Genomic DNA, 25,501 nt, shown 5'->3' with positions numbered 1-25,501 from the left:
TTATTTATAAATGGAAAATTTGATGGTAATTCAAATTAGGTGCATATTTAACACTTATTGTGTGTATTAACATATGAATGCTTTCTGCGTACGGGCATTTGATAGCAGTATTTTTTTAGTATTTTTGTCATGTGCGCACTTGAGCAACAGTTGTGCTCAAAGTGTTGTAAAAGTGTTTTTGGCGCTCTGCCAAAATATTTTGAATACACTATATTTATAATTATAATTTATTGCTGCATATTTCACAAAATATCAACTACATTACTTAAACTTTTTGTTTTAAAAAGGAAAATTTGATGTTAATTCAAATTAGGTGCATATTTAACACTTATTGCTTGAAATTACTTGTAGTATGGTCTTTATTAGTTGCATTGTTATTGCTAGTCCTCTTCGAGTGCTCTGTTCGTGGCTCCTCCCAATGTAGAAATGCCGGAATTATTGTTGGAAAGGGTACTTGGGAATTCCGCTAAGGTTGTGGCTCGCTGCTTAGCTGGCGCTGGCGGCACAGCTGGCAAATCGACCGATTTACTAGAACCTGAAGAAAATTATTAAGGAGTTCAATTATTTGAATAATCGTTGTTAAAGTTGCTTTGTTTGCTTACTACAACAACCACCCATTATAATAGAAAGATAATCAAATGTCGTTAGTACCAAAGCAGTTGAACGTTTTTAAAGCACTAAATCAGAGAAATCAAACCGGTGACCAATTGGCATTGGTATCCACATATATACGGTTGGGTGTGTATATAATTAACGTGCAAAGCATTCACAGATAAGAAGTTCTTTGTTTTTGTTTAAAACACAAAGTGGGTTATACACGGCCACGTTATCTACTACTGTCTCGGCCGCATTGGTTATTTGGCTCTACGATTTCAGCGCACACGCTAAGTCGACCTCAGCCGGAACTGTGTCGGTGAGTTTACAAAATTTAGATAAGCGCTTATCAATCAGCACTGCTGGCGCTTTTTAATTTTATAGTCCGCGCCTGGAAATATTATCAGAGAAATGTATCGAATATCGATTGAATCAATCGAATATCCGTTTTTTCGCTTTACTTATGGGGAGTGTATACTAAACAAATCAATATAAAGAAAACTGACTTACTGTTAAAATATAGTACAAATTTCATTCAATTTCACCATTTGAATTTAGTCAGACCCGCCATCGCTGTTTGTCGCCTTTTACAGCACTGCCCGTTTAATCAGCTGTTTTGCTTGTGCGCATGATTTCTAGCTTCTCTCTTGCTCGCTCTCTCTCTCTCTCTATCAGACATAAACGGCGACCGAACCGAAACGTAAACAGCGTCCGCTGCCATTTCACGCTTTTCTGATAAAAAATGTTTTCAAATCAAAAAGTGTTAATTAAAACCGAAATCAAAGTCAATCTGGCCGTGCTCGCAGACGGTTCGTGTTTCGTGCGCGTCAAAACAAATTTGTTTGCAGCATCTGTTTAAATAAAATACCAAATTACATTCGCATCAAGCGACAGCGACGGCGTTTTGGCTCTCGTGAGCGTGCTTTTGCATACATATATATATATTTTGTGTTTATGTTCTACCTGACATTCTGTGTGGCATCAGTTGTGAATGTCAGCCACAAAGTGCACGAGCCAACAAATCACGGCCAAAAGCAAATAAACAAGAATCATTAAAAAACACAGACTCAAGATTTCTCTGCACATTTAAACGCAAACAATTACAAATAAGTCTACCAAAAAGAGACGGCAAATAAAAATACTAAAAAAATAAATACATACAGCCCGGAACACCTGCTAGCTGGCCGCCGCCGCCGACGACAATTGGCGCACGCCATGGACGATGAGTTCAAGCTATGCTGGAAAAATTTCCAGGACAATATTGCGAGCGGCTTCCAGAATCTGTACGACCGCGGGGATCTGGTGGACGTCACGCTGGCCTGCGACGGCAAGCTGCTGCAGGCCCACAAAATCGTCCTGGCCATATGCAGTCCGTACTTCCAGGAGATATTCACCACCAATCCCTGCCAGCATCCGATCAGTAAGTACACACACGCGCTCTCTAAATATATGTATATATGTATGTTGATATTTAATCATTGGCACGTTCTTTTCACAAGTTGTTTTTTGAGTGTGTGCTCCGATTTGTTTAGCATTTGTTTGCCCAAAATGTTCACGCGGCGCCGCGCGCCAAGCCTTGCCCTGAATGTACAGTAAAATCTCCCTTGAGCGAACAGCTTCAGTCGCCGGCTCATTTTTGTAGTCCCAAAATTACAAATTCATCTCCATTTGGGGGACATTTTTATGACTCTCTTCTTTGTACAAAAACATTTCCCTGACGAAGGAATAATTTGGAATTGTATCTGAATATACAAAAGGGAAATTTAAGGCGCGCCAAGCTTCGGCATGAATGTACAGTAAACTGTCTAACTAACGGACAGCTTACTTGAGTCCCTATAATTATCTTAAAATTTGTTGTACAAATTAATCTCCCTTTGGTGGACGATTTTATGACTCTATTCTTTGTACAAAAACATTCCCTGAAGAAGGAAGAATGAATATTGAAATTGGATCTGAATATATAAAAGGGAAATTTAAGGCGCGCCAAGCTTGTACATGCAATGCATGTACAGTAAACTGTCTACTAAACGGATAATTTGCTAGTCCCAATAATTATGTAAAGTTTTTTCTAAAAATTTATCTCCATTAAGTGGACGTTTTTATCTATCTTTTCTTTGTACAAAAGCATTCCCTGGAGAGAAAATGAATTGGATTCCGATCTGAATATTTATAAGAGAAATTCAAACATTCATGATTTTGAATAAAAAGAATAATTTTCTCGTATGGATCGAGCTAAATTGTTATACTGTTTCCTTATGAAAAATTGCTTTAAATTCTAGAATTTTTATCAAATTAGCTCCCAATTGGAATAATCTTAAAAAAATCGAGTGTTTTCTGAAATTGAAACATTCACGGGTTTGTATACAAAGAATTGTTTTCTCCTTATGGAACGAGCTACATTTTTATATAGCTTCCATAAGAAATATTGATCCAAATTTTAGGATTTTCACCAAATTAGCTCCTGGAATATTAATTGGAATGATCTTGAAAACATCAAGAGTTGTCTGAAATTTAAACAATCACGATTTTTAAAAACAAACTAGTTTTCTCCTGTGAATCTAGCCGCACTTTTATATAGCTTCCATAAGAAACATTGCTAAAAATTCTAGGAATTGTATTAAATTAATGGAATTATCTTTAAAAAATCAAGTGTTGTCTGGAATAAATCTTTTGAGTTGTCTGTAATTCTTACGGGTTCATCTCGATCATCATTGAGCAGATTATATGTATTTAATTGTTACGGATAGTTCCTAACGGTTCCTTCTTTATAGACAACATTAAAGTCTCCCACGTCCACGTTTTAACTTTTACCGTACACGGATTGCGAGTTATCGACAGAGTGAAATTTTATCACCGATACGCCCGCTGTCCACCGTCCACCTGCCCACCTTCCATTTGCCCACCTTCCACCTGCCCACCGTCCACGGTCGACCTGTCCAACTGTCACTTTATCTAAGCACGACCGTCAGTTGTCAGATGCCAGGCCGTGCAGTGTTCGATATAAATCAAGCATATCATAAATTTCGATGTCACATTTAAGAGTTAACAAGAACCCAACTTCGTCTAAGGCAAAAGTGTGTAGTATATATCTATTTGGGTTCCAGTGATAAATCAAAAATCGTTGCTGATAATCCTCAATTGAGCTGTTGCCTGGTTAGTTGTCGCCACGTTGTCTCCAGATGCAGCTATCCATGGGCCTCCATATGGCATACTCCTACTCCTACTCTTACTCCGCAGACGTCGCTGCGAAGTGCTCCCCTTGATAAGGAAGCTCCACTTCAAGTTGGGTGCGTTGCTGACCTCATCAAATGTACATCAAATGCTCAACTCAACTCAACCTAGATATTGGGCATGGACTCTGGAATTGTTCATGGATATGATATCGCCTGCCCGGCTGCCCGTTTGCCTGGTTGGGGTTGGGTTGCCTGCCTCGTCGTTGGCTTGTTCTACACGCCTGCTGCACGGTGGCTTTATCAGATCAAGCGGCAATAAACAACAATGTTTTATCTTTCAAGTAGCACTGAAAATGTGCTACCTAACAACAAAACCAACAGCACTAACAAAACCAACAAAAGGAAGTTGCAATTGGCCAACTAGCAGATACCCTGTAAATGTACAAATATCCCAAAATATTGTTTATTGTGTGTTGAACATGGCAAATGTAATATGCTAAGTTTAAACTGGATGTTAAAGAGATATATATATATACATATATATACTTTTGATTGTTCATATATATATATGTATATATATATATATATATAACTAGCGGATATACCCCGACCTTGCCCTTGGCACGTATAAAATAAATTCCCTCAAATAACTTTGAAAATGATTTTGAAACGGATGAACGGTAAACTAAAAAACTTTCATGCAAGCGTATTCCGCTAATTTTCCACTGTTGCGGGTGAAATTTCCCAAATCACTGAAACGCGTATTCATTAAATTCTTAAGTAGAGCTTTGAAAAAAAGTTTGAACAAAACGGAAAAAAACTTAAAACTTAGCCCAAAAAATCTTTGAATCGCACTTTCCACCGAGAAAGCTTGGATTCTGCGAAAAGTGTGAAACACGTCTCAAATGATTTTTCGTATAGATCCTTGGCAATGAATTTAAACACGAAATTTGACCCACCAAATCTTTGAGCCCCATTTCCATCAAGGAGGAAGGCATTTTTCCTAGGTCTTACAAAAGTCAGGACAAACAGTTTTTATATTTTTAGAGATAATAATATTCCCCCAAAATTATCTTTAAATTCCGTAAATTGCGTACATTTAAATAACTTTTCTGGGTGGGCATCCTTTTGTGTGTTACATATACTAAGACATAAACAGGATACCCTTATTTTTCGCCATATTTAGTGGGTAAAGGGTATATTAACAAGAAGGGAACAGCACCATAAGTATTATTTTCAAAGATAAAGAATATTAATATAGGCTATAAATAATGCTTTAGGGTAAAAATAATTATAAATAAACCAAGTCATAATACAACAAAAACAATGCGTTTAGGTGCTAACAAGCCAAATGATGTTGTTGTTGTTGTAGTTGTTGCTCCTGCGTGTTACACTTAAATAACAACAAACAACAACGAACAGCAGCAGCAGCAACTTGTACAACAACAAAAGTCAAACATTTTATCTTTTTATCGCGTTCGACAATCATTTATTGCCCAACTCGGAGCAACTGGTTGCCCGTTGACGATTGTCCGGGGCCTAACGGCACTTCTGCACTACCGAGTGTCCAAAATAGAGCTGGGTGCGTGTCGTGTCGTGTCTTGTCGTGTCGTGTCGTGTCGTGTCCAATCAACACGACGTGTTCGTGTCAAAAAGACAAACATCGTGCGAGAAATAGAAACTGGGAATATGAGAAAGAATTCAATCTTAAAAAGTTTAAATTGAATTAAAACGAAGGCTTATATCAAAATAAATAATATAAAATAGAGCTGGCTGCGTGTCGTGTCGTGTCGTGTCCAATCAACACGACGTGTTCGTGTCAACAAAGACAAACATCGTAAGAGAAACAGAAACTGGGAATATGTGAAAGAAATCAGTCTTAAAAAATATTTAATCGAATTAAAAGGAAGCTTTATATCAAAATAGAAAATATAAAAAGATATTTAACAATTGCGATAAAATATGCACAATTTTATCCTTCACTAATTTAAAATGTTGGTTCTTTGCGACCTTACCAATTTTTAGTTGACTCTAACAAAAAAAAAATATATATATATATATTAATTATTTTATCTATGAAATGCATTCATTTTTTCAATAAGTCGTTAACTATTTTTCGTGTGCACTTCGAGTGTCCAAAATAGAGCTGGGTGCGTGACGTGTTCACGACACGACGTGTTCGTGTCAAAAAACAAATATCGCAGAGTTAGATCTTACAGAAACTAGAAAAATGAGAAAGAATTCAATCATAAAAAATTTAAATTGAAACAAAAGGAAGCTTTATATGAAAAGAGCAAATTATGCAATATCATTAACAATTTCGATACAATGTACCAAATTTTATTATTCATTAATTTAATAAAAATTTAATAATTTTAGTTTGACAGTCTTGTCTGGAGGTCTAATAACTCGGAAACCGTCTAAATTCATTTAACTATGCAATGCATTTATTTTATCAATAAGTCGCGAACTATTTTTCGTGTATTTTTCTTCTGCACTCGTGTCAAAACAACACGACGTGTTCGTGTCAAAAATCAAACATCGTGAGAGTTTTTAAATTGAATTAAAAGGAAGAAAGAAAGAAAAATTAAGCTTTCAAGATGATAAATATATAGAAACTGATTAACAATTTCGAGGTCTAATAAATTAATTTATCTATCAATAAGTCGTGACACGCGCCCATCTCTAGACCGCAGGCACTCGAAGACCTTTTCGAGATATTGATTAGGGTGTGCTCGGAGACTCGAGCCGGTTACCGTATCGATATGAATTGCCGTATTGTATATATATTGATATACGTCGTTGTTCCAGTTGTTCCAGTTGTTGCCGTGTTGCGATCGATATATACAGAATACTTAAAGAGCTGGGCCACTTCTAATATCTACGCCATTTTGTTGGCTCCGGACAACGCTAATCCTCGTATATTATCTATTTTCCAATTTTATTTTTATTATTGGCATAAACACCCAATAAGTATGAGCTCGAGTGTTTATCAGTTTTTTGTTCCTTTTTTGTTTTAGTATAATTTTAAATCGTAAAATAAGATTTTTCGACTTATGGCCAGTTGGGCAGATAAGACGCACAGCCGCCTGCCCGTGGCACTATTGGCACTTAATAAACCCCCAAATACAATTACAGAGCCAGACGAGAACCCGAGTCGTGTTTCCTCTTCAAGTGCTCCCCAGGCAGGGATCGGGCGGCTGTTGCTGATATTAGCCGCAATAAATGAAGATAATATAATATCGACCGGGTGAACTTGTCGTAAATATCAAACTCAATGTTATTTTTATGGCCCATGGCTATACTTGTGCCCAGAAACCAGTAGCAGGGACGGCGTATTCAGGAAGCGCCTCCAACTTCAATAGGGGTACTAAATGGAGGTTTATCTAAATTTATAAAAATACTTTTAGTTTTAGTTTTGGACAATTAAGAGCATTATTTGACTCATTCTGCATTAAGTTCTCCTCTTTTTTTATACCCTTGCGGAGGGTATTTTAATATTGTCGTGAAATGTGTAACGCATAGAAGGAGGAATCTCCGACCCCATAAAGTATATATATTCTTGATCAGTATCAACAGCCGAGTCGATATAGCCATGTCCGGCTAGTCTCTCAGTTTTAAAGCTATCTTTATGAAACTTTGCAGAAGTCTCTCTTTCTGTTACACGCAGTACATATGTCAAAACCAGCTGGATCGGACCACTATATCATACAGCTAAATTGGTTCTTGTACGAAAAACTTTTTTGTTTATTGAGATATCTTGACGCAACTCGGCATTTACAAGTTTTATTATGCTCCTCATATATTTGTAAAATCCTATCAACATCGGATCACTATATCATATAGCTGCCATAGGAAGGATCGGTCGAAAATTAAGTTGTTGTATAGAAAACTTTTTTGTTTTTCAAGATAACTTAACCAAACTGTCCATTTAAAACTTTCACTATGTTCCCTAGATTTAAGCAAAATCTTATTTACATCGGACCACTATATCATATAGCTGCCATAGGAATGATCGGTCGAAAGTAGGTTCTTGTATGAAAAACTTTTTTGTTTATCAAGATATCTTGTCCAAATTCTGCATTTATTAGTTTTATTATGCTCCTCATATATTTGTAAAATCCTATCAACATCGGATCACTATATCATATAGGTGCCATAGGAACGATCGGTCGAAAATTAATTTGTTGTATGGAAAACTTTTTTGTTTTTCAAGATATCTTAACCAAACTTGCCAGTTATAAGTTTTACTATGTTCCCTATATTTATGCAAAATCTTATTTACATCCGACTACTATATCATATAGCTGCCATAGGAACGATCGGTTGAAAACTAGGTTTTGGCATGGAAAACTTTTTTGCAAGGGTATTATATCTTCGGCGTGCCTTCTTTCTCGTGTTTTTTCGCCTTACCCTTTGTAAGTACGCCTCTGTCTTTCAGCTGTCATTGGTCGTTTGTTACGTATTTTACCGGGAGTACATTTTATAAGTGTATCATATAATATCAGACTTTGACATTGAGCATATGAAATTTCTTTAGTTTTTATTGAGCTCTTGTGTTGACAAATACTCGTAATTTATGAGTCAAAAGGCAGTAGCAACAAATAGATTTACTTATCGGCTAATTCCTTGGCTAATGCCCAAATACGTTCAAACAGCTTAGCCCAAATATGCCCAAGCTTGGGTATTATGGGTTAATTAAAAGACTAGAAAAAACCAACAAGTCCTACGAAAGTATAGACATATATGAAGAATCCTATATATGCATAAGTATATATAATTATATAATCATTGATGACTGATTTTCCGAAATTAAATAAACACGTATTCATTCATTAATCTTTTTGTCTAGAGGACAGAAATTGAGTATGAAGCCGATTGAAGGAATAAAACCTTCCATCTCAATTTTTCACCCAGGTGCGGGAGATAATAATGATAATGAGTAATGACTAATAAATAATAAATAAATAAATAAGTAAATAATAAACAATAAATAATAACTAATAAATAATAAATAATAGATAAATAATAATTAATATAAATGAATAATGAATAATGAATAATAAATAATGAATAATTAATAATGAATAATGAATAATAAATCAATAAATAATAATAATAATAAAAAAGTCAATAAGAGTTAAGAAAAAACGGTTTGCGACGACCTTTCCATCTTTCCAAGGCATTTTCCAAAAGCCAGCTATATTTACATCACAAGCGATTACTACTCTAATAATTAATCAATCAGTCATATATATATATACTATATATACATATATATGTTTAATAAGTTCTACTAGACTAAATATCCTTGATGGGGGATAGTGATACAATATATCAAGGAGAAACGCTCGTCTCACCTTTACTCAGGTGGTAGACTAACACTAACACTAACACTACGACTACCTGATTAATATGGCGTTTCGAGATAACATTTATTTATGAATGTTAGTGCCAGTTAGTCGACATTGTCGAAACGCGACAGCCCACTCCAGCACAAGGCACATGCGACGACAAAAACAAAAACGAAAACCCAAACCAATTGGCGTTCTGATTCGATAAACATTTATCATAATCATAAAATAAAATTGCCTTCAAAAGCGATCGACTGCAATCTTATTGGTCGTCGCCAGCTCCAAGTGGGCGTGTTCATTCACAATGGGTGTGGGCACAAAAAAACAAATAGAACTCAAATAAAGTATATCGTAACTGACTTTCCTGCATGGCAGACTGTCTGCTCTGCTCTGCTCCGCCTGCTGTGCCGATCTATAGCTGGAGATATTAGATCAGATCAACTTAAATATATATATCGAGAACTGAATGTCCCGCATGGCGAGCGATCTGTGGCGATCTATAGCTGTGGGGCAATATCAATAGAGATCAGATCAGGTCAGATGAGATTTGATCAACTTAAATATATATCGTAACTGTCCTCTATGGCGAGCAGTGCTCTGTTCCAACTGGCGATCTATAGCTAAGGCGAGATCAGTAGAGATCAGATCAGGTCAGATGAGATCTGAAATAATATGAATAAATATATATCGTAACTGACTGTCCTTTATGGCGGGCGATCTGTGATGATCTATAGCTGTGCCGAGATCAGTAGAGATCATATCAGATCAGATCAGCTTATATATACATACATATATCGTAACTGTCCTGAAAGTCGAGCGAGCTGTTTGCTGTGCTCTCCTCCGCCTGCTGTGGCGATCTATAGCTGCGACTAGAGATCAGTAGAGATCAGATCAAATCAGCTTATATATATATCGTTACAGACTGTCCCTTATTGCGAGCTATGTTCTGCTGCTCCAACAGGCGATCTATAGCTGTGGCGAGATCAGAAGAGATCAGATCAGATGAGATCAGATTAACTTAAATATATATCGAGGACTGACTGCCTTTTATGGCATACTATACAGCTGTGGGGCGTGTGGAGATCAGTAAAGATCAGATCAGATCAGCTTAGATCAGATCAACTTAAATATATATCGCAACAGACTGAACTGCATGAAGGGCGATCAATGGCGATCTATAGTTGTGATCAGTAGAGATCAGATCAGATCAACTAATATATATCGTAACAGATCTATGGCGATCTTTAGCTGTGGGGCAATATCATTAGAGATCAGATATGATCATTAGAGATCAGATATGATCAGTAGAGATCAGATCAGATCAGATCAACTAATATATATCGTAACAGATCTATGGCGATTTTTAGCTGTGGGGCAATATCATTAGAGATCAGATATGATCGGTAGAGATCAGATCAGATCAGATCAAGTAATATATATCGTAACCGACTGTCCTTTGTGGAAAGCTGTGTGCTGTGCTCTGCTCTGCTCCGCCTGTGATCTATAGCTGTGGGGCAAGTAGAGATCAGTAGAGATCAGATCAGATCAGCTTAAATATATATACCGTAACTGTCCTGCATAGAGGACGAGCTGTGCTTTGCTGCTCCGCGTGGCGATCTATAGCTGTGGAGCGATATCAGTATAGATCAGATCAGATCTGATCTATATATCGTAACCGACTTAAATATATATCGTAAGCAACTTTCCTGCATGGCGATCTGTTACTCTGCTCTGCTCTGCTTCGCCTGCTGTGGCGATCTTTAGCCGTGGAGCGATATCAGTAGAGATCAGCGGGGTTCAGGCATAAAACAGAAAACATGGGTATGTACATACATATATTTATTCATATATTTATGCACATTTGTACATAATATTTTAAGCATACACAACCAGCAACCGGCAACAATTGAGGATCGTTGATCGTCAGCCCGAATTGTGCTTGTAGATTTTTTGGTTCTTCTTATCAACAGAGCACAGCACAGCATGCTACGCGTATTTATCACGTTCTCCGTGAACTTTAGACAAAGTTTATCTACAGAATGTAGATTTATATGACTCGAAGATTCGATCATGCTGTGTCTGTGGATCTCTTTGTGCGTCTCTCTCTCCCTCTCTCTCTATGTATATATATATATATATATTTGTATTTATCGCTGATAAGCGCAGATCGATTATAGACTATGTTTGATTGAAAATAAGTTTTCAATATGATTAGCTGACATCTATTTTGCGCGCGTATCTATTGGGGATCAGCCGACCGGCTCATGCATAAGGTTTTGCGAGATCGATTGAGGGTTACAGCCTGCATATATATATATATATATAGATAGGTAGTATTGCCCGGATTTTGATCTTTGCAATACTTGCAAACACGGACGTGGCGACGCACAGATACGAGTCGCAGATACGAGCACGGGATAGATGACGGCGTCGAGTGTCCAGATGAGATTAAGCAACAGTTGACCAGTTCGCTCGATTTCATATATATACTATATACTATATAGAATATTGTTATTGAGAACAAGTGATAATATTGTTTTTATTTTAACTAGATGTTGATGACAGCACATTGAGATGCGGCATAGTGGATCGAATAGGTTTCCTTATGGAACATTCCAGCTTAAGGTCGAACTTAAAGAAATCAAAGTTGGGCTCAAATTTGACTACACATATTTAAACTTTATTCTGAAAATCGGACATAATCTCATTTTGTTGTTAATTAAAATTATGTGTTTACCATAGCATCAACTTTGGTGCACAAAGATCATCAACTATTTCAAGTTATATCAGAATCATATTTGATTTGATACTCATTTTGATATGTTGAAGAATAATTTAAAAAAAAAGGCTTAGCTTGGGTTTCTTGATTCCCATTTGCCAGTTGGTGCTTTATCCAGTTAATTCTTGATTAAAATAAACTTTCCTTGAAAAGGAAAACTTTCTTTAGGCGCTTAAAAGAGCTTTTACTGAGCACTAAATATATGAAATGATATTAGATTCTAATGAGCACATTTTCTAGCTGGCCTCTGGGTCAACTTTTTGATTTGATATTCATTTCGATATGTTAGAAAATAAATGTTCAAAAGTTCATTCTCGATTAAAGCACACTTTCCTTGATAAAGATAGCTTTCTTTAGGAGCTGAGAAGAGCTTTTACTGATCACTAAATATAAATATATAAATATAAGAAATGATATTAGATTCTAATTAGCATATTTAGGAAAATAAAAATCATTTTTAAAAAAGAAGTTATGTGAGTCTTTTTTGCCAGTTGGATCTTTGTCCAGTTAATTATCGATTAAAGCTTATTTTTCTTGAAAAAGAAAGCTTTCCTAGGACCTTAAAAGAGCTTTTTCCGAGTAGTAAATATATGAAATAATATTAGATTCTAATTAGCATATTTTCTGATGGCCTCCGGGTCAACCTTTTGATGTGTGGAAGAATAAATGTTCAAAGTTTATTCTCGATTAAAGCAGAGTTTGCTTGAAAAAGAAAGCTTTCCTTAGGAGCTTAAAAGAGCTTTTTCCGAGTAGTAAATATATGAAATGAAAACCTTTTGATTTGTTATCCATTTTGATATGATGAATAAATGTTCAAAGTTTATGCTTATTTAAAGCACATTTTCCTAAAAAAGGAAAGTTTTCTTTAGGAGCTTAAAAGAGCTTTAACTGAAATAATATTAGATTCTAATTAGCATACTTGCTGCTGGCCTCCGGGTCAAGCTATGTGGACCACTGTGCCGAGAGCAGCAGAAACAGAAACAGAAAATAGTCCGGACAGTTTCCATAGGCCGTGTCGAAAGTTGCCGGCGATGATATGACATGCTACTTATTTAATAATTATTGCCCCTTGTTGTTGTTGTTGAGTATTTTTTTATATTTAAGTTTTGTTCAGATTTCTTATCGTAGCTGTGTGTATATGTTTTTTTATGTATTGATTTAGTATTTGAACGTTTCGATGATAACATCTCCACTATGAATGTGACCTCCTTTCGGGCTGATGTTGATGTTGATGATGTTTTCGAGTCGCATCAAAAAATATGTATAAATAAATATAGAACGTAATACAATCTAATCAACTTGTGTTTCTAATTTGTGGCCAATTTTCTATGCATCTTCCAGTCATACTCAAAGATGTGAGCTTCAATATTATGTGCGAGCTGCTGGAGTTTATGTACCAGGGCGTCGTCAATGTCAAGCACACGGAGCTGCAGTCCTTCATGAAGATTGGCCAGCTGCTGCAGATCAAGGGGCTGGCGACCAACTCGAACAGCCCGCCGCCCGGCTCCAGCGCCTCCGAGAAGACAAATGCCGCCGCCGAGCCCAACAGCAGCAGCAGCGCCAGCAGCCAAACCAAGACGGATGCGGATCAGGCTGAGCCCAAGGGCAACTCGCGCACGCCGACGAGCTCGCCGGGTGGAAGTCGTTCGGATGCGGGCTTGCCCCTGTATATGCAGAGCAAGCGACCGGCTCCGGCAGAATTCAGCAGCGATTCCCTGTCCATTTACTCGCGCAAGCAGCTGCGCAGATCCCTGACAGAGCAGCCCGGCGAGAGCATCGACAATGCGGACAGCGGCGGCGGCGGAATGGAGAATCCCTTGAATGCCGAGGAATTCTTTCTGCCGCCCATACCGCACATTTCCATGGTGGAGCCGCCACGCTACGATATGGGCAGCCTGAAGCGCGAGGCGGAGTCCCATCAGGCCGCAGCGAGCGGCAGTGCAGCAGGAGCTGCGACAGCTGCTGGATCGCTGCGCAATCCATTTGCGCCGGCCTTCAATCTGGACTACAATAACTTCTACAAGGCGAGCAACAGCAGCAGCGGCGCCGCCAGCAGCTCCAGCAATCTGTCCGGGCTGGGCCAGATCAATGGCGGCGGCAGCGGGAGCGGGAGCAGCTGCGGGGGCAGCCTGGGCATCAACGTTGGCCCCGCCACCGAATATCCCAATGACCTCTATATGCCCAGCGACTACTCCAAGAACTTTGCCAATCACATGGACATACCATCAAGTAGGTGCCACTTTATCTATCCACACACATCTCTCTCTCTCTCTCTCTCTCTGTCTCTCTCTGTCTCTCTGTTGCATGCGTTCTCGATTTTAGTTAATAATCCTTTGGTTCACCCGCATCCATCACGTATTACCCATGCCCACCTATTACTACTAACCCACAGTGTTAATATTGGCTAAAAAACAGGGATGGAAACCGGGCTTTAAGCCAATTCGACGATGAACTTATCACATTTGAATTCACTTGTATTTCACGCGCTCACGTGGTTTCCATCTCTTATTACTAACCCACAATGTTAAGATTAGCTTAAAACAGGGATGGAAACCGGGCTTAAAGCCAATTCGACGATATAAACCAAATAGGAACTTATCACATTTGAATTCACTTGTATTTCAAGTGCGTGAGTGGTTTCCATATCTTATTGCTACTAACCCACAGTGTTAATATTGGCTTGAAAACAGGGATGGAAACCGGGCTTTAAACCAACTTAACGATGATAGTCGATAGTTGTCATATATAAACCGAATAGGAACTTATTACATTTGAATTCACTTGTATTTCACGTGCGCACGTGATTTCCATCTCCTATAACTAGCCCACAGTGTTAATATTGGCTAAAAACAGGGATGGAAACCGGGCTTGAAGCCAACCCGACGATGATAGTCGATACTTGTTATATATGTACAAAATGGGAACTTATCACATTTAAATTCACTTGTATTTCACGTGCGTGAGTGGTTTCCATCTCTTATTACTAACCCACCGTGTTAATATTTTATAACAACAGGGATGGAAACCGGACTTTAAGCCAACTCGACGATATAAACCGAATAGGAACTTATCACATTTAAATTCACTTATATTTCACGCGCACACGTGGTTTCCATCTCTTATTACTAACCCAAAGTGTTAAGATTAGCTTAAAACAGGGATGGAAACCGTTCTTTAAGCCAACCCGATGATACTTGTCATATCTAAACCGAATAGGAACTTATTACTTTTAAATTCACTTGTGTTTCACGTGCGCGCGTGGTTTCCATCTCTGGATTAACCAGCGTTATCTGCACAGCTCGCTGCCTGGACATGCTTTGCCCAACCGAACGCCAATAAATTTTACCCAAAACGAATTTATGTAGCCTCTCCTTGTACATAACATCCTCCCCGTCTAGGCGTTAAGCAATATTATTTGGGTTAACCCGCAAGATTTGCCCCACTAATCTTCCAAAAATTGTACGTATATTTTGTTGCGGACGCTGCACCCAAATTTGGATGGATTCAGATGGCAGCAACATGGTCATGTTGTCCACAACATCTTTGCTGCACGGCAATTGCGTTTTCAATCGCAACAACACGGTCGCCACGCAGCAGGGCATGAAGACCTACTGGCTGTGCAAGTCCTATCGCATCAGCATGTGCCGGGCGCGCTGCATAACGCATCTGGGCCGGATTATATCCGCCACCGGCGTTCACAATCACATGCCCCATATGCGCGGCAATGGCGGCGGCGGCGCCGGCTCCGGCAATGCCGGTAACTCGGTGACAGTTACGCCCAATCCTAATCCCGGCCAGGCGAGCTACAACGTCTCTGAGGGCAGCCATGTAACGTCTGCGCCGGCAGCAGCCGTCGTGGAAATGAACCATGGATCTGGCGCTCGGCTGGGCGCCAATATATTCGCTAACCAGACGCCAGCGTCGCCAGCCAACCATCATCATCATCATCATCATCTGACACAGGCGCTGCCCAATCTGCTCGTGCAGCATCACAACTCGTCGCACGTCAGCATGGAGCAGCATGGCATGGATAATGGTCCGCCGCCGACGCAGCCGCCTCCTCCTCCTCCTCCTCCGCCGTCCAACAGCGTCATACAAAACATAATGCACAATCCGAATCTGATGCATTTGCCGCATCCACATCATCACCAGCAACAGCAGCAGCAGCAACATTCGCCCCACCATCTGGAACTGGGCGTCGCTGGGCCAGGATCGTCGCTGCTGCCTCTTTCGCCCGCGCAGATGCAGCAGCAGCAGAGTCCGCAGTCGAACAGAAGCAGCCACTCGATGCATGCGACCGAGTCGCCGCTGGGCATGAAGAGTCCCCCTCCTCCGCCGCCGCCACAGTCAGCGGAGCAGCAGCGGCATGGGGACATCAATGCGAGCGCGGACGGATCGGCGGAGAGTGCAGCGGGCACGGCGCACGTCATTGACTCCATAACGATATCGCCCGGCAGTGGCAGTCACAATTTTAAGATCGAGAACATCTGAGAGGGCTCCGTTTCTAGTTAATAAGACAACGATAATTTATTGCGGCTGGAGCCGCGCTTAGTTAGTGTTTTTAGACGAAATTCAATTTGATTGTATTTATGTACATCTATGTATATAGTACTACCTGCGTATGTACATATGTGCATATGCGGGCATGTATATCGAATGTAAAATGGAAATGCAAATCCAAATGAAACATACTACCAAATGCGATCGCTTTTCACATTCGATTCCCAACTTTTCTCTCAAACTTGGCGCGTTTTCCCAATGTCCAGTTAATGCGTCGTATGACCAAACTTTACATCAATTTATTGACCTGGTAAAATACCGGATTTCGGATTTCTCAATGTCTGCCAGTTGGGCACACCTTTTTTTTTTGATTGTGTTGGAAAGTATCAAAAAAAATGTCTCCTCAAACTTCTGTTACATACGCAATTATTTAAAACGCAATTTTGCAATTTTTTGAATCAAAAACTCTATATTGTGAGGCAAGACCGAAACTAGACATTGAGAAAAACGGGTCTAAATGTAGCGTCAGGTAAGTCTTACATCCTGGGGTCAGCATGAGACAATAATAATAACGGGGCTCATTTGTGAATGTCCAGCCATCAAACATAACCTACACTCATACACATCTAGAACACACACACACGCACACACACACACATGTACATGCGCTCAATCCTGCCAATCTTGTGTATATTGTAGTCGCACCCGGCGAACACTGGTTTCAAGGCAAGCTCGAGTTTATGCTGAGTCAGCGCGGCAAACCGTTGCTGGTCCACGATGGTCACACTTTTGGCATTCAGTACGTGCGTAAGGATAAAAAATACTGGCAGTGCAATCTGTCGCGCAAATTTAATTGCAAGGCACGAGTAACCACGACCGACACGGGCGAGATTATAGTAACTAACAACGAGCACTGCCACACGGAGATACGGCAGCATTTGCGCAAGGACTATCAACGCAACAAGGTCATGATGAATGCGTTAATCAATTTGAGCACGAATCATTTGGCCGCAATGCGACGTCACAATCCGGTCGGGTTGAATGCTCTGCCACCCATAGCTATGGTACCAGGCGCGCTTACTCCGGGGTCCCCTATTATAGATGAGGTAGTGCAGAATCTGCATGATCTGGCCAAGGCATCGGCAGAAGCCAATCAGCAGCAGCAGCAGCAACAGCAGCAGCGGGCAAATGAGGCGCTTAAATACGAAAGCGATGAACCGCTCGACTGCGGTATTCGAAACTCTGCTGCGCTGGAGGACATGGCGCGTAGTTGCATTAACAACAACAACAAACAAACAGATAATGACAATATTGGCAATGATCTTACTAAAGAGCACGATTGGAAGTGCAAAAACGAAGGGGCTGATGTGCACTGATATCGTACGTTTGAAATGATTAAAACGCGCGCGAACCCAGCGTTGCAATTAGCCGATAACAACGGCAGCAAATTTCGATAAGCAAACGCCACCTAGCGTATTTTCACTGAGGAGGTTTAAATATACATTTAAAGACCAATTTAAGTACAAACGGAAAGCATGCAATAATACTCAAATAATAAAAACAAAAAAAAACAACGATACCAAACAAATTCCAAAGAATTTAGTTAATAAATAAATGCAAATGTTCTCACATTTGATTAGCGAATTTAAGAAAACCAACCATTTTCTGCGGTCTGCATTAAGTCGTATCGTTTCAAATTAATTTTAGTTTTACATTGTAATAACTTGAATTTTTAATAAAATTTATATGTTCTTGGGTGTGTATGAGTATATCTATGCTACAGCAGAATGAACTTAAATATTTATAACACGGCTGAGCTTCTGTATGCGATTGAGCAGAAGATCGCCCTGCTTAATGGTCGCCTGATACTGCCAGTTCTTGTTGTCCGGCCGATTCGTCTCCACAATGCCGCCCACGCGATCCACCTTGGCATGTAAGCGTCCAGCCGCAATAAAACGTGCCAGCTCCTGATCGATGTAGTCAACCGTAACGCCAAACGAGTCAGCCATATACTGGAGCGTGAGCGAGCGATACGACTCGAGCAGTTGCGTATAGCCCAGAATGCGCATCTCCCGCACATAATAGCGATAATGCGGATGCACAAGATAATCTGCACGTAGCTGCTTCTCGACTTGCGCCAGATACACGTAGAACTGCTCGTACTGGCAGTTGAATAGCGAGAACAGGAACTGCTTGACATCGGGTAGGCCGTGCAGCACTTCTTGAATCTCCGAGCCCTTGACCACCTTTTCGCGGAGCTCATTGCGGGGCAGCGCAATCATGGCCACGTACACGGTGTAGCGCACGAAGGTCGGATAGTCCATGAGCTCGTATGAGGTAAAGGTGCTGACGGTGTCCAGGAAGAAGGTGGCCGCCGCCTTGAAGTCGCGTATAGCAACCGAATAGATGCCTTGGTATACCTTGAGGCGGTTGCGACGATCCCAGTCGCCGCCCTCCTCGATCAGATACTTTGCCTTCTCGATGTTGCGTGTAATCAAATCATGATCCAAATAGAACAGGCCCAGACGAATTAAATGGAAGACAATGTCCAGGCGGTGGCCCAACGACACGGTCTTCTCGTACGTCTTGCGAAAGGCCGTCTCGGCAGCTGCCTTGTCACCAATACGGCACAAGTACTCCGATTTCTTAAGATTGGCCTCGCGCACCTCCATCTCGCCCAGATTCTTCTCGGCATCCTCAATGGCAGCGTCCAATTGTTCAACTGCAATGCGATTTTGTTCGCGCATACGTGCCAGCAAATCCTTGTCCACATTCCAGTTCAGCTCAGTGCAGATATGCTCGTACCATGGAGCCATATTGTCGGCGCGGATTGCATCCAGCAATTTGGTCTTGAGTGCTACATCTTGTTTGTGCTCCGCAAGCGTTAGAAGGAACTTTGTCTGTGCCAGATCCAGGTTGGGATTCTTCTCCAGACCCTGCTCTTCAAGGTTTTCGGCAGGCATTTTGTTTAAACTTTACGTCTCGATTAAATCAAACAGGGAAATTATTTCCGAGTGAAGATGAAATATGTTTTTGTCAAAGCCGCAGAGTCATGTACAAACTAAAGTTGGCTGCGATGATTTTAACAGTGTTGAAAACCTGAGCAATTTGTTATCGATAGTAGCGATGCAAAGTTGCTTATCGAAAAAAAGGGGAGTGCGAGACAATTGATTTTTTGTGGAAAAGTGATAAGAGGCCCCAAATTTGTGGAAAATTCTTGGTTTTCCGCCTAGTGCTAATCGTGTAGAGTACGAATTTTCGTAAGGCTAGCTTCCGAAACTAGAAAGCGCAAAAATGATTGGTGGTTTGTTTGTTTACAACCACAAAGGTGAGGTTTTAATCTCCCGAGTTTATCGCGATGATATCGGACGCAACGCCGTCGACGCTTTCCGAGTCAACGTCATCCATGCCAGGCAGCAGGTGCGCTCGCCGGTGACCAACATTGCAAGAACCAGCTTCTTCCACATCAAGGTACTTGCCACGTCAACCGGATGTCTGCTCAGCCTCTAATCCAATTCTCCCCTCCCCTCTCCTCCCCTCTCCTGCTCTTTTTTTAGCGTGCCAATATTTGGCTGGCGGCGGTCACCAAGCAAAATGTAAATGCTGCGATGGTATTTGAGTTCTTGCTCAAGATCATTGAGGTGATGCAGTCTTACTTTGGTAAGATCTCCGAGGAGAACATCAAGAATAACTTTGTGCTCATCTATGAGCTGCTGGACGAGATATTGGACTTTGGTTATCCGCAGAATACGGACTCGGGTACACTGAAAACGTTCATCACGCAGCAGGGCATCAAGTCGGCCACCAAGGAGGAGCAAATGCAAATCACCTCACAGGTCACCGGCCAGATTGGCTGGCGACGCGAGGGCATCAAATATCGACGCAACGAACTGTTTCTCGATGTGCTCGAGTATGTTAATCTGCTGATGAGTCCACAGGGTCAGGTGCTATCGGCTCACGTTGCCGGCAAAGTGGTCATGAAGTCCTATTTGTCAGGTGAGCCCCCGTGTGCTAATCCACTTTTTCCACATAATTAATTGAATTCGATTTTTAGGCATGCCCGAGTGCAAGTTTGGAATCAACGATAAAATCGTCATGGAATCCAAGGGCAGGGGCCTCTCGGGCAATTCGGAGGCGGAGACATCGCGCTCCGGCAAGCCGGTGGTGGTAATTGACGACTGCCAGTTCCATCAATGCGTCAAGCTGAGCAAATTTGAAACGGAGCACTCGATTAGCTTTATACCGCCGGACGGTGAATTCGAGCTGATGCGCTATCGTACCACGAAAGACATATCGCTGCCATTCCGTGTGATACCCCTGGTCCGAGAGGTGGGCCGCACCAAAATGGAGGCAAAGGTCGTGCTCAAGTCGAACTTTAAGCCCTCGCTGCTTGGCCAGAAGATCGAGGTGAAAATTCCCACACCGCTCAACACCTCGGGCGTGCAGTTGATTTGCCTGAAAGGCAAGGCCAAGTACAAGGCTTCGGAGAATGCGATTGTGTGGAAAATAAAACGAATGGCCGGCATGAAGGAAACGCAGCTCTCGGCTGAAATTGAACTGCTCGAAACGGATACCAAAAAGAAATGGACGCGACCGCCCATATCGATGAACTTCGAGGTGCCATTCGCGCCATCCGGTTTCAAGGTGCGCTACCTGAAAGTGTTCGAGCCCAAGCTCAACTACTCCGATCACGATGTGGTCAAATGGGTGCGTTACATCGGACGCAGCGGTCTCTACGAAACCCGCTGTTAAAGTTGGAAGGCCCAGAAGCCAGCCGAGCAAGTGTATCACATGGACGACAAAATATTGAAGAGAATTGAAAGCCATTTTGCCAATTCTCTCAATCGAATTGAACAAATGTTGTCGCATATTCCAAAATTTAGGCCCCTCCTATATCCTATATCCTATATATAGGCACAACCGCAACGGACATACCATTATATTATATTATTATTTACAATATTATATTATGTAATTTTATTATACAACGCGCGTCTAAAAATCTCACTCACATAATTTCTACTCTTTATGATTTGTATTATTATATTAAATGTTGCCCCTATGTATTTGGTAGACCAAAAACTGTCTAAAGAGCGCTAATAATATTGATATTCAAAATGTTGTTCGAATTGTTTAATAAATAAATAGCAAGATATGCATATACTCAAATAAATAAAGAGCGCGACTCTTCAAATAGTTGATAGTTGAGATGTGTGTCAACTGGTTTTATATATGTACATAGACTCTGGCCCGGCTAAAGTTAATTAGGAACCAAATGATAAATGCACACAGCTACAATATCGATTGAATGGAGAGCTCTATACACATATATAAAGATATCTTTAAAGTGTATATATATATATAAAATATTCGACTGTGGCCGTGTGCATGGCACTATCTGGAAAACTTGAGCTGAACAAAGTTCATTTTAGATTTAAACAGACGATAGTTGTCACCAGGCCTGGAAATTTTGTTTGCTTGCGTTCTTGGTTGGATATTAATTAATTGGAATTATATACGTATATATATATATATATATATGTATTTGTAGCCTGTCCGGCTTTGCCTTATCAATTGTCTGAATCATCATATCGAATTACGAAATTACCAGAGGCGATAACGAAAATCGGTATCGGGCCGCGCTGTGATTTTATATTGGTCAGTAAAAGACGGACGGAAAAAATGAATGCTCTTGTGCCCGATGTGGTCGATGAGGCGCCGCCCCAGGACAAGCTGAAGGTCAACTATGCGGGCCAGCTCGCTGTCCAGGAAGGCAACGAACTGACGCCCACCCAGGTGAAGGACGAGCCGCTTGTGACCTGGAACTCCGAGGAGGAGGAAGGCGATGATTCTGCTCTGCACACGCTGCTGATGGTGGATCCCGATGCGCCCAGTCGCGCGGAGCCCAAGTTCCGCGAGATCTTGCACTGGGCCGTGGTCAATATACCGGGCAACCAGCTAAACGAGGGCCAAACTTTGGTTGAGTACGTTGGGTCGGGTCCGCCACAAGGCACCGGACTGCATCGCTATATATTCCTGCTGTACCGCCAAAGCCAAAGGATCGAGGAGTCGCTGCACATAGACAGACGGTGCGTAAATGATTCCTCCAAAAGGGTTTTATATTGATTTCGATTGCAGCACTCGCCAGGGACGGCTGAACTTCAGTGCCCGGGAGTTTGCGGCTAAGCACGGATTGGGCAAGCCCATTGCCGGCAACTTCTATGAGGCGCAATACGATGACTATGTGCCCATACGGAACAAGGAGATAACCGGCTAGGCGGCTGCGCTCCAAAAATATATCATATTTATTATGCTGTAGTCGTTCTTCATGCCAATAAAGTCAACCGGGCCCCTATCAGCTGGGAGTCAGTGTGTCTTAGTTATCTGTATCTTTATCTTTATCTAGGCACGATGACTTGGCAGCGGAAGCGCCGTCCGCCGGATCGATAAATAGCGTACGCGCGACCATCGAGGCCAGAGTCACTGCTTTAACGCCAGACAGAGAGGAACATGGACACCAGCGGCATTATTCCCGACATTGTTGACGAGAAGCCCAAGGCTAAAGCGACGGTTACCTATCCGTCCGGCGCACAGGTGGATCTGGGCAAGGAACTAACGCCGACACAGGTGAAGGATCAGCCCACAGTTAGCTGGGATGCCGAAGCAGGCGCTTTGTACACACTGCTCATGGTCGATCCCGATGCGCCCAGCCGCACCGATCCCAAGATGCGCGAGGTGCTGCACTGGGCCGTCATCAACATTCCCGGCAACAAGGTCGCCGACGGCCAGGTGCTGGCCGAATACGTCGGCGCCGGCCCCGCCGAGGGCAGCGGTCTGCATCGCTACGTCTTCTTCGTGTTCAAGCAGGGCGACAAGATCACCAGCGACAAGTTCATCTCCAAGACGTGAGTCCGCCTCAAATATATCCCAACTTTTCCCATCTTTTATTTATGCCTGCCTTTTAGCACCCTGGAGGGCCGCCTCAACGTCAAGATCCGCGACTATGTGGCCAAATACAGCTTTGGCACGCCCGTTGCCGGCAACTTCTTCCAGGCGCAGTACGACGACTATGTGCCCACCATTCGCGCCCTGATCAAATAAGCAACAAATCAAATCACAAAGCAAAATAAACTTTTCCATAAGCAAAAACCTGGCTACGGCTTTATTTCCCTTCTGTTATTTGAAGAAGTCGGCGATGAGCTGATTGAACTCCTCGGCGTAGCGCAGATGGATGTTGTGCTTGCCGTCGGGAAACTCGTGGTAGCGCGCCTGCGGCAATCGCTGCTTTAGCCAGGGCACATGCTCGGCCGCAATCATCGGATCCTTTTTGCCGTGCAGTATAAATGTCGGCGCCTTCACTTGTCCGACTTCCGTGCGGCAAAAGTCGCCGTCGCGCTTCGCATAGAAATCACAAGCGGCGTCCACCCACTCCGCCCACAGCTGGGCGAAGCGTTCAGCTCCGTACACCCGTTCCATGGGTTCGCGCATGCGTGGTGACCATTTGGCTACGTCGCGGATCGCTTGCAGCGCCTTCACCTCGTCCGCATTCAAATAGGCGCCGGCACCCCAAATGGCCAGCTTTTCCACGGCATCGGCATGACGTCCCGCGACTATTAGGGCTGTGATGCCGCCATCGCTCCAGCCGAGGATGGAGAACTTGGGTCTGTTCAGGGCACGCATCAGATTAACGGCTGCCTCGGCATCCTTGCGAAAGAACTCCAGTCCGAACTTGCGTTGCGGCGGCACCGACTTCCCATAGCCCGGCGGATCCCAGGCAATTATCGTGTGATCCGGCAGCAGACTGGGCAGCTGCTCGATTTGTGGCCTAAAGTCCGTCCAGGCCGAGCCCAGAGCGCCGGGCATCAGCAGCAAACTGCGCGATCCGCTGCCGCATTCGACAATGTGCAAGTCACCGGCATCTTTGACCTGCACCTTGCGCTCCGTGTGCGCACGTCTGGCCAATCCGGGCAATAGACGACCTGCAGCCAGACGGCTCAGTTGAGTGCCTGAGAGCATTACGTAAGGAGCTGGTATTAACAAAATCAACTTTAGTCAAATCGTCCGCTTCAAGTGCACTTTAAATTAGCGCGTTTTCATTCTTGTTTGTGTAAATACACATACACAGGTGCACAGAGGTGCGCACACAGGTGCCTTGTAAAGTGTTCGATAAGCGCTCTGATAAATCGCACAGCTGTAATCTTTCGGCGGGTAGCGGAGATTCCCGTCCGGCAAGCTTTTTGCGTTTTGTTTGTTGTTTTCAGCTCTTGCTGCGTAAAGCTTTACAGCACTGGTTCGATAACTATGAATATAGTTGAACCGTTATTAACACTGATGACTAATTGTATTCAAAAATGGTATACAGGGCTGTTATTAGTGTGCAACGCCATTTCAAACTTCTATTTGTAAACATTAAATCATTTGTATACATAATCATATAAATTCACCCATAACTCAAACATAGCCTTTCGGATCTTGGCCACTTCATGACTATTATATATTGCCCAATTTAAATCCACAAATGTGTATGGCAAGAGTTAGCGATTTTTATGACGCACGAAAGTATGCATTAATTTCAAAGTTTCAACATAAATTGGAATTAAGAAAATGCTTGTGTTCTTATTGCACATCACATAAATATGCAATGATTTTATATATCAATTAGTTTCAGTGACTTAATTTACATGCCCAACTGCATGCCATACATTGCAAATAAAATTGCCATAATTATAACATTTTATAGCAAGTTGTTAAAGGAGCCGCATTCAGCTGTAGCCACTCGCCCGAATCACCCTGTCTGCACTCGTTTCAAAGCTACTTGCTATGAGAGCACTCAGTCGCTGCAGCACATTGCAGCAGTCTGTTCGAGCGTCCGAAAGGACAGCGCGATTTTGTGAATTTAATTCTGCTCGACATTGCGCCCGAAATGGAAAATAATTAAAATAAAATTTAAATACATTCTGGTTAGTGCGTGATTTCAATGCCGAAGAATATGTGCAGATGCATGCACATTCGTATGTACATAAAATATAATCGTGTCGGCCTTCCAAGATTCGTGCAAAACTGCATACTATACGCGATTAACGCAAGAGTTCCCCTTAAAA

The 25,501-nt window shown here is 41.9% G+C and overlaps 7 protein-coding genes across 10 annotated transcripts in view; 4 read left to right on the top strand and 3 right to left on the bottom strand.

Annotated features, from left to right (window-relative positions):
- LOC135436632 (broad-complex core protein isoforms 1/2/3/4/5) overlaps window positions 1–18,157 on the top strand; it is a 48,860-nt gene extending 30,703 nt beyond the window's left edge. Inside the window, exons 1-3 of one of the 3 annotated variants that reach the window (XM_064694301.1) lie at window positions 1,810–2,014; window positions 13,242–14,129; window positions 17,100–18,157. In XM_064694301.1, the coding sequence (XP_064550371.1) occupies window positions 1,810–2,014; window positions 13,242–14,129; window positions 17,100–17,776 (1,770 nt within the window). In that variant the 3' untranslated portion in view covers window positions 17,777–18,157. Of the gene's footprint in view, window positions 1–1,809; window positions 2,015–13,241; window positions 14,130–15,408; window positions 16,600–17,099 lie in introns of those variants that run through there. The other 2 variants (XM_064694300.1, XM_064694302.1) reach the window with 2 other exon arrangements.
- On the bottom strand, window positions 198–1,144 carry LOC135436640 (uncharacterized). 2 transcript variants are annotated; one of them, XM_064694309.1, is made up of 2 exons: window positions 1,105–1,144; window positions 198–535 (listed from the first exon to the last, which is right to left on the bottom strand). In XM_064694309.1, exons 1-2 carry the CDS (start codon window positions 1,127–1,129, stop codon window positions 381–383), a joined length of 180 nt encoding a protein of 59 aa, XP_064550379.1. In that variant the 5' UTR covers window positions 1,130–1,144; the 3' UTR covers window positions 198–380. The 2 variants fall into 2 exon arrangements, with proteins under 2 accessions (XP_064550379.1, XP_064550380.1); XM_064694310.1 differs by lacking the exon at window positions 1,105–1,144 and adding an exon at window positions 603–853.
- On the bottom strand, window positions 18,098–19,458 carry Rpn7 (regulatory particle non-ATPase 7). The gene has a single exon (XM_064694305.1). It carries the CDS (start codon window positions 19,361–19,363, stop codon window positions 18,194–18,196), a length of 1,170 nt encoding a protein of 389 aa, XP_064550375.1. The 5' UTR covers window positions 19,364–19,458; the 3' UTR covers window positions 18,098–18,193.
- An 82-nt stretch (window positions 19,459–19,540) lies between these two features.
- AP-2mu (adaptor protein complex 2, mu subunit) lies at window positions 19,541–21,603 on the top strand. The gene is made up of 3 exons (XM_064694303.1): window positions 19,541–19,871; window positions 19,958–20,396; window positions 20,455–21,603. The coding sequence occupies exons 1-3, from the start codon at window positions 19,695–19,697 to the stop codon at window positions 21,150–21,152; spliced, it is 1,314 nt and encodes a 437-aa protein (XP_064550373.1). The 5' UTR covers window positions 19,541–19,694; the 3' UTR covers window positions 21,153–21,603.
- Window positions 21,604–21,857: 254 nt separating this feature from the next.
- On the top strand, window positions 21,858–22,783 carry LOC135436637 (protein D3). The gene is made up of 2 exons (XM_064694307.1): window positions 21,858–22,489; window positions 22,539–22,783. The coding sequence occupies exons 1-2, from the start codon at window positions 22,083–22,085 to the stop codon at window positions 22,675–22,677; spliced, it is 546 nt and encodes a 181-aa protein (XP_064550377.1). The 5' UTR covers window positions 21,858–22,082; the 3' UTR covers window positions 22,678–22,783.
- Window positions 22,784–22,858: 75 nt separating this feature from the next.
- Window positions 22,859–23,549, top strand: Pebp1 (Phosphatidylethanolamine-binding protein 1). The gene is made up of 2 exons (XM_064694308.1): window positions 22,859–23,305; window positions 23,366–23,549. The coding sequence occupies exons 1-2, from the start codon at window positions 22,911–22,913 to the stop codon at window positions 23,499–23,501; spliced, it is 531 nt and encodes a 176-aa protein (XP_064550378.1). The 5' UTR covers window positions 22,859–22,910; the 3' UTR covers window positions 23,502–23,549.
- Window positions 23,528–24,640, bottom strand: LOC135436636 (valacyclovir hydrolase). The gene has a single exon (XM_064694306.1). The coding sequence runs from the start codon at window positions 24,414–24,416 to the stop codon at window positions 23,577–23,579; it is 840 nt and encodes a 279-aa protein (XP_064550376.1). The 5' UTR covers window positions 24,417–24,640; the 3' UTR covers window positions 23,528–23,576.
- Window positions 24,641–25,501: the final 861 nt, after the last annotated feature.

The sequence above is a fragment of the Drosophila montana genome, unplaced genomic scaffold (genome assembly GCF_035044405.1).
Source record: "Drosophila montana isolate Dmon_TW-CO22-7 unplaced genomic scaffold, ASM3504440v1 contig_3733_1, whole genome shotgun sequence".
NCBI classification, from domain to species: Eukaryota; Metazoa; Arthropoda; class Insecta; order Diptera; family Drosophilidae; genus Drosophila; species Drosophila montana.
The sequence above is the reverse complement of the archived record's forward strand: the minus strand, read 5'-3'. Positions and strand labels throughout refer to the sequence as shown.

What these genes read in the sequence shown, in the direction of transcription:
- AP-2mu (XM_064694303.1), top strand. Translation starts at nt 19,695, where the DNA reads ATGATTGGTGGTTTGTTTGTTTACAACCACAAAGGTGAGGTTTTAATC. An exon ending in CCAGCTTCTTCCACATCAAG is followed by an intron (nt 19,872 to 19,957) that starts GTACTTGCCACG and finishes CTCTTTTTTTAG; the next exon opens with CGTGCCAATATTTGGCTGGC. An exon ending in CATGAAGTCCTATTTGTCAG is followed by an intron (nt 20,397 to 20,454) that starts GTGAGCCCCCGT and finishes TTCGATTTTTAG; the next exon opens with GCATGCCCGAGTGCAAGTTT.
- LOC135436637 (XM_064694307.1), top strand. Translation starts at nt 22,083, where the DNA reads ATGAATGCTCTTGTGCCCGATGTGGTCGATGAGGCGCCGCCCCAGGAC. An exon ending in TCGCTGCACATAGACAGACG is followed by an intron (nt 22,490 to 22,538) that starts GTGCGTAAATGA and finishes TTTCGATTGCAG; the next exon opens with CACTCGCCAGGGACGGCTGA.
- Rpn7 (XM_064694305.1), bottom strand. Translation starts at nt 19,363, where the DNA reads ATGCCTGCCGAAAACCTTGAAGAGCAGGGTCTGGAGAAGAATCCCAAC.
- Pebp1 (XM_064694308.1), top strand. Translation starts at nt 22,911, where the DNA reads ATGGACACCAGCGGCATTATTCCCGACATTGTTGACGAGAAGCCCAAG. An exon ending in GACAAGTTCATCTCCAAGAC is followed by an intron (nt 23,306 to 23,365) that starts GTGAGTCCGCCT and finishes CCTGCCTTTTAG; the next exon opens with CACCCTGGAGGGCCGCCTCA.
- LOC135436640 (XM_064694309.1), bottom strand. Translation starts at nt 1,129, where the DNA reads ATGAAATTTGTACTATATTTTAACA. An exon ending in ATTTGTACTATATTTTAACA is followed by an intron (nt 536 to 1,104) that starts GTAAGTCAGTTT and finishes AATTTTCTTCAG; the next exon opens with GTTCTAGTAAATCGGTCGAT.
- LOC135436636 (XM_064694306.1), bottom strand. Translation starts at nt 24,416, where the DNA reads ATGCTCTCAGGCACTCAACTGAGCCGTCTGGCTGCAGGTCGTCTATTG.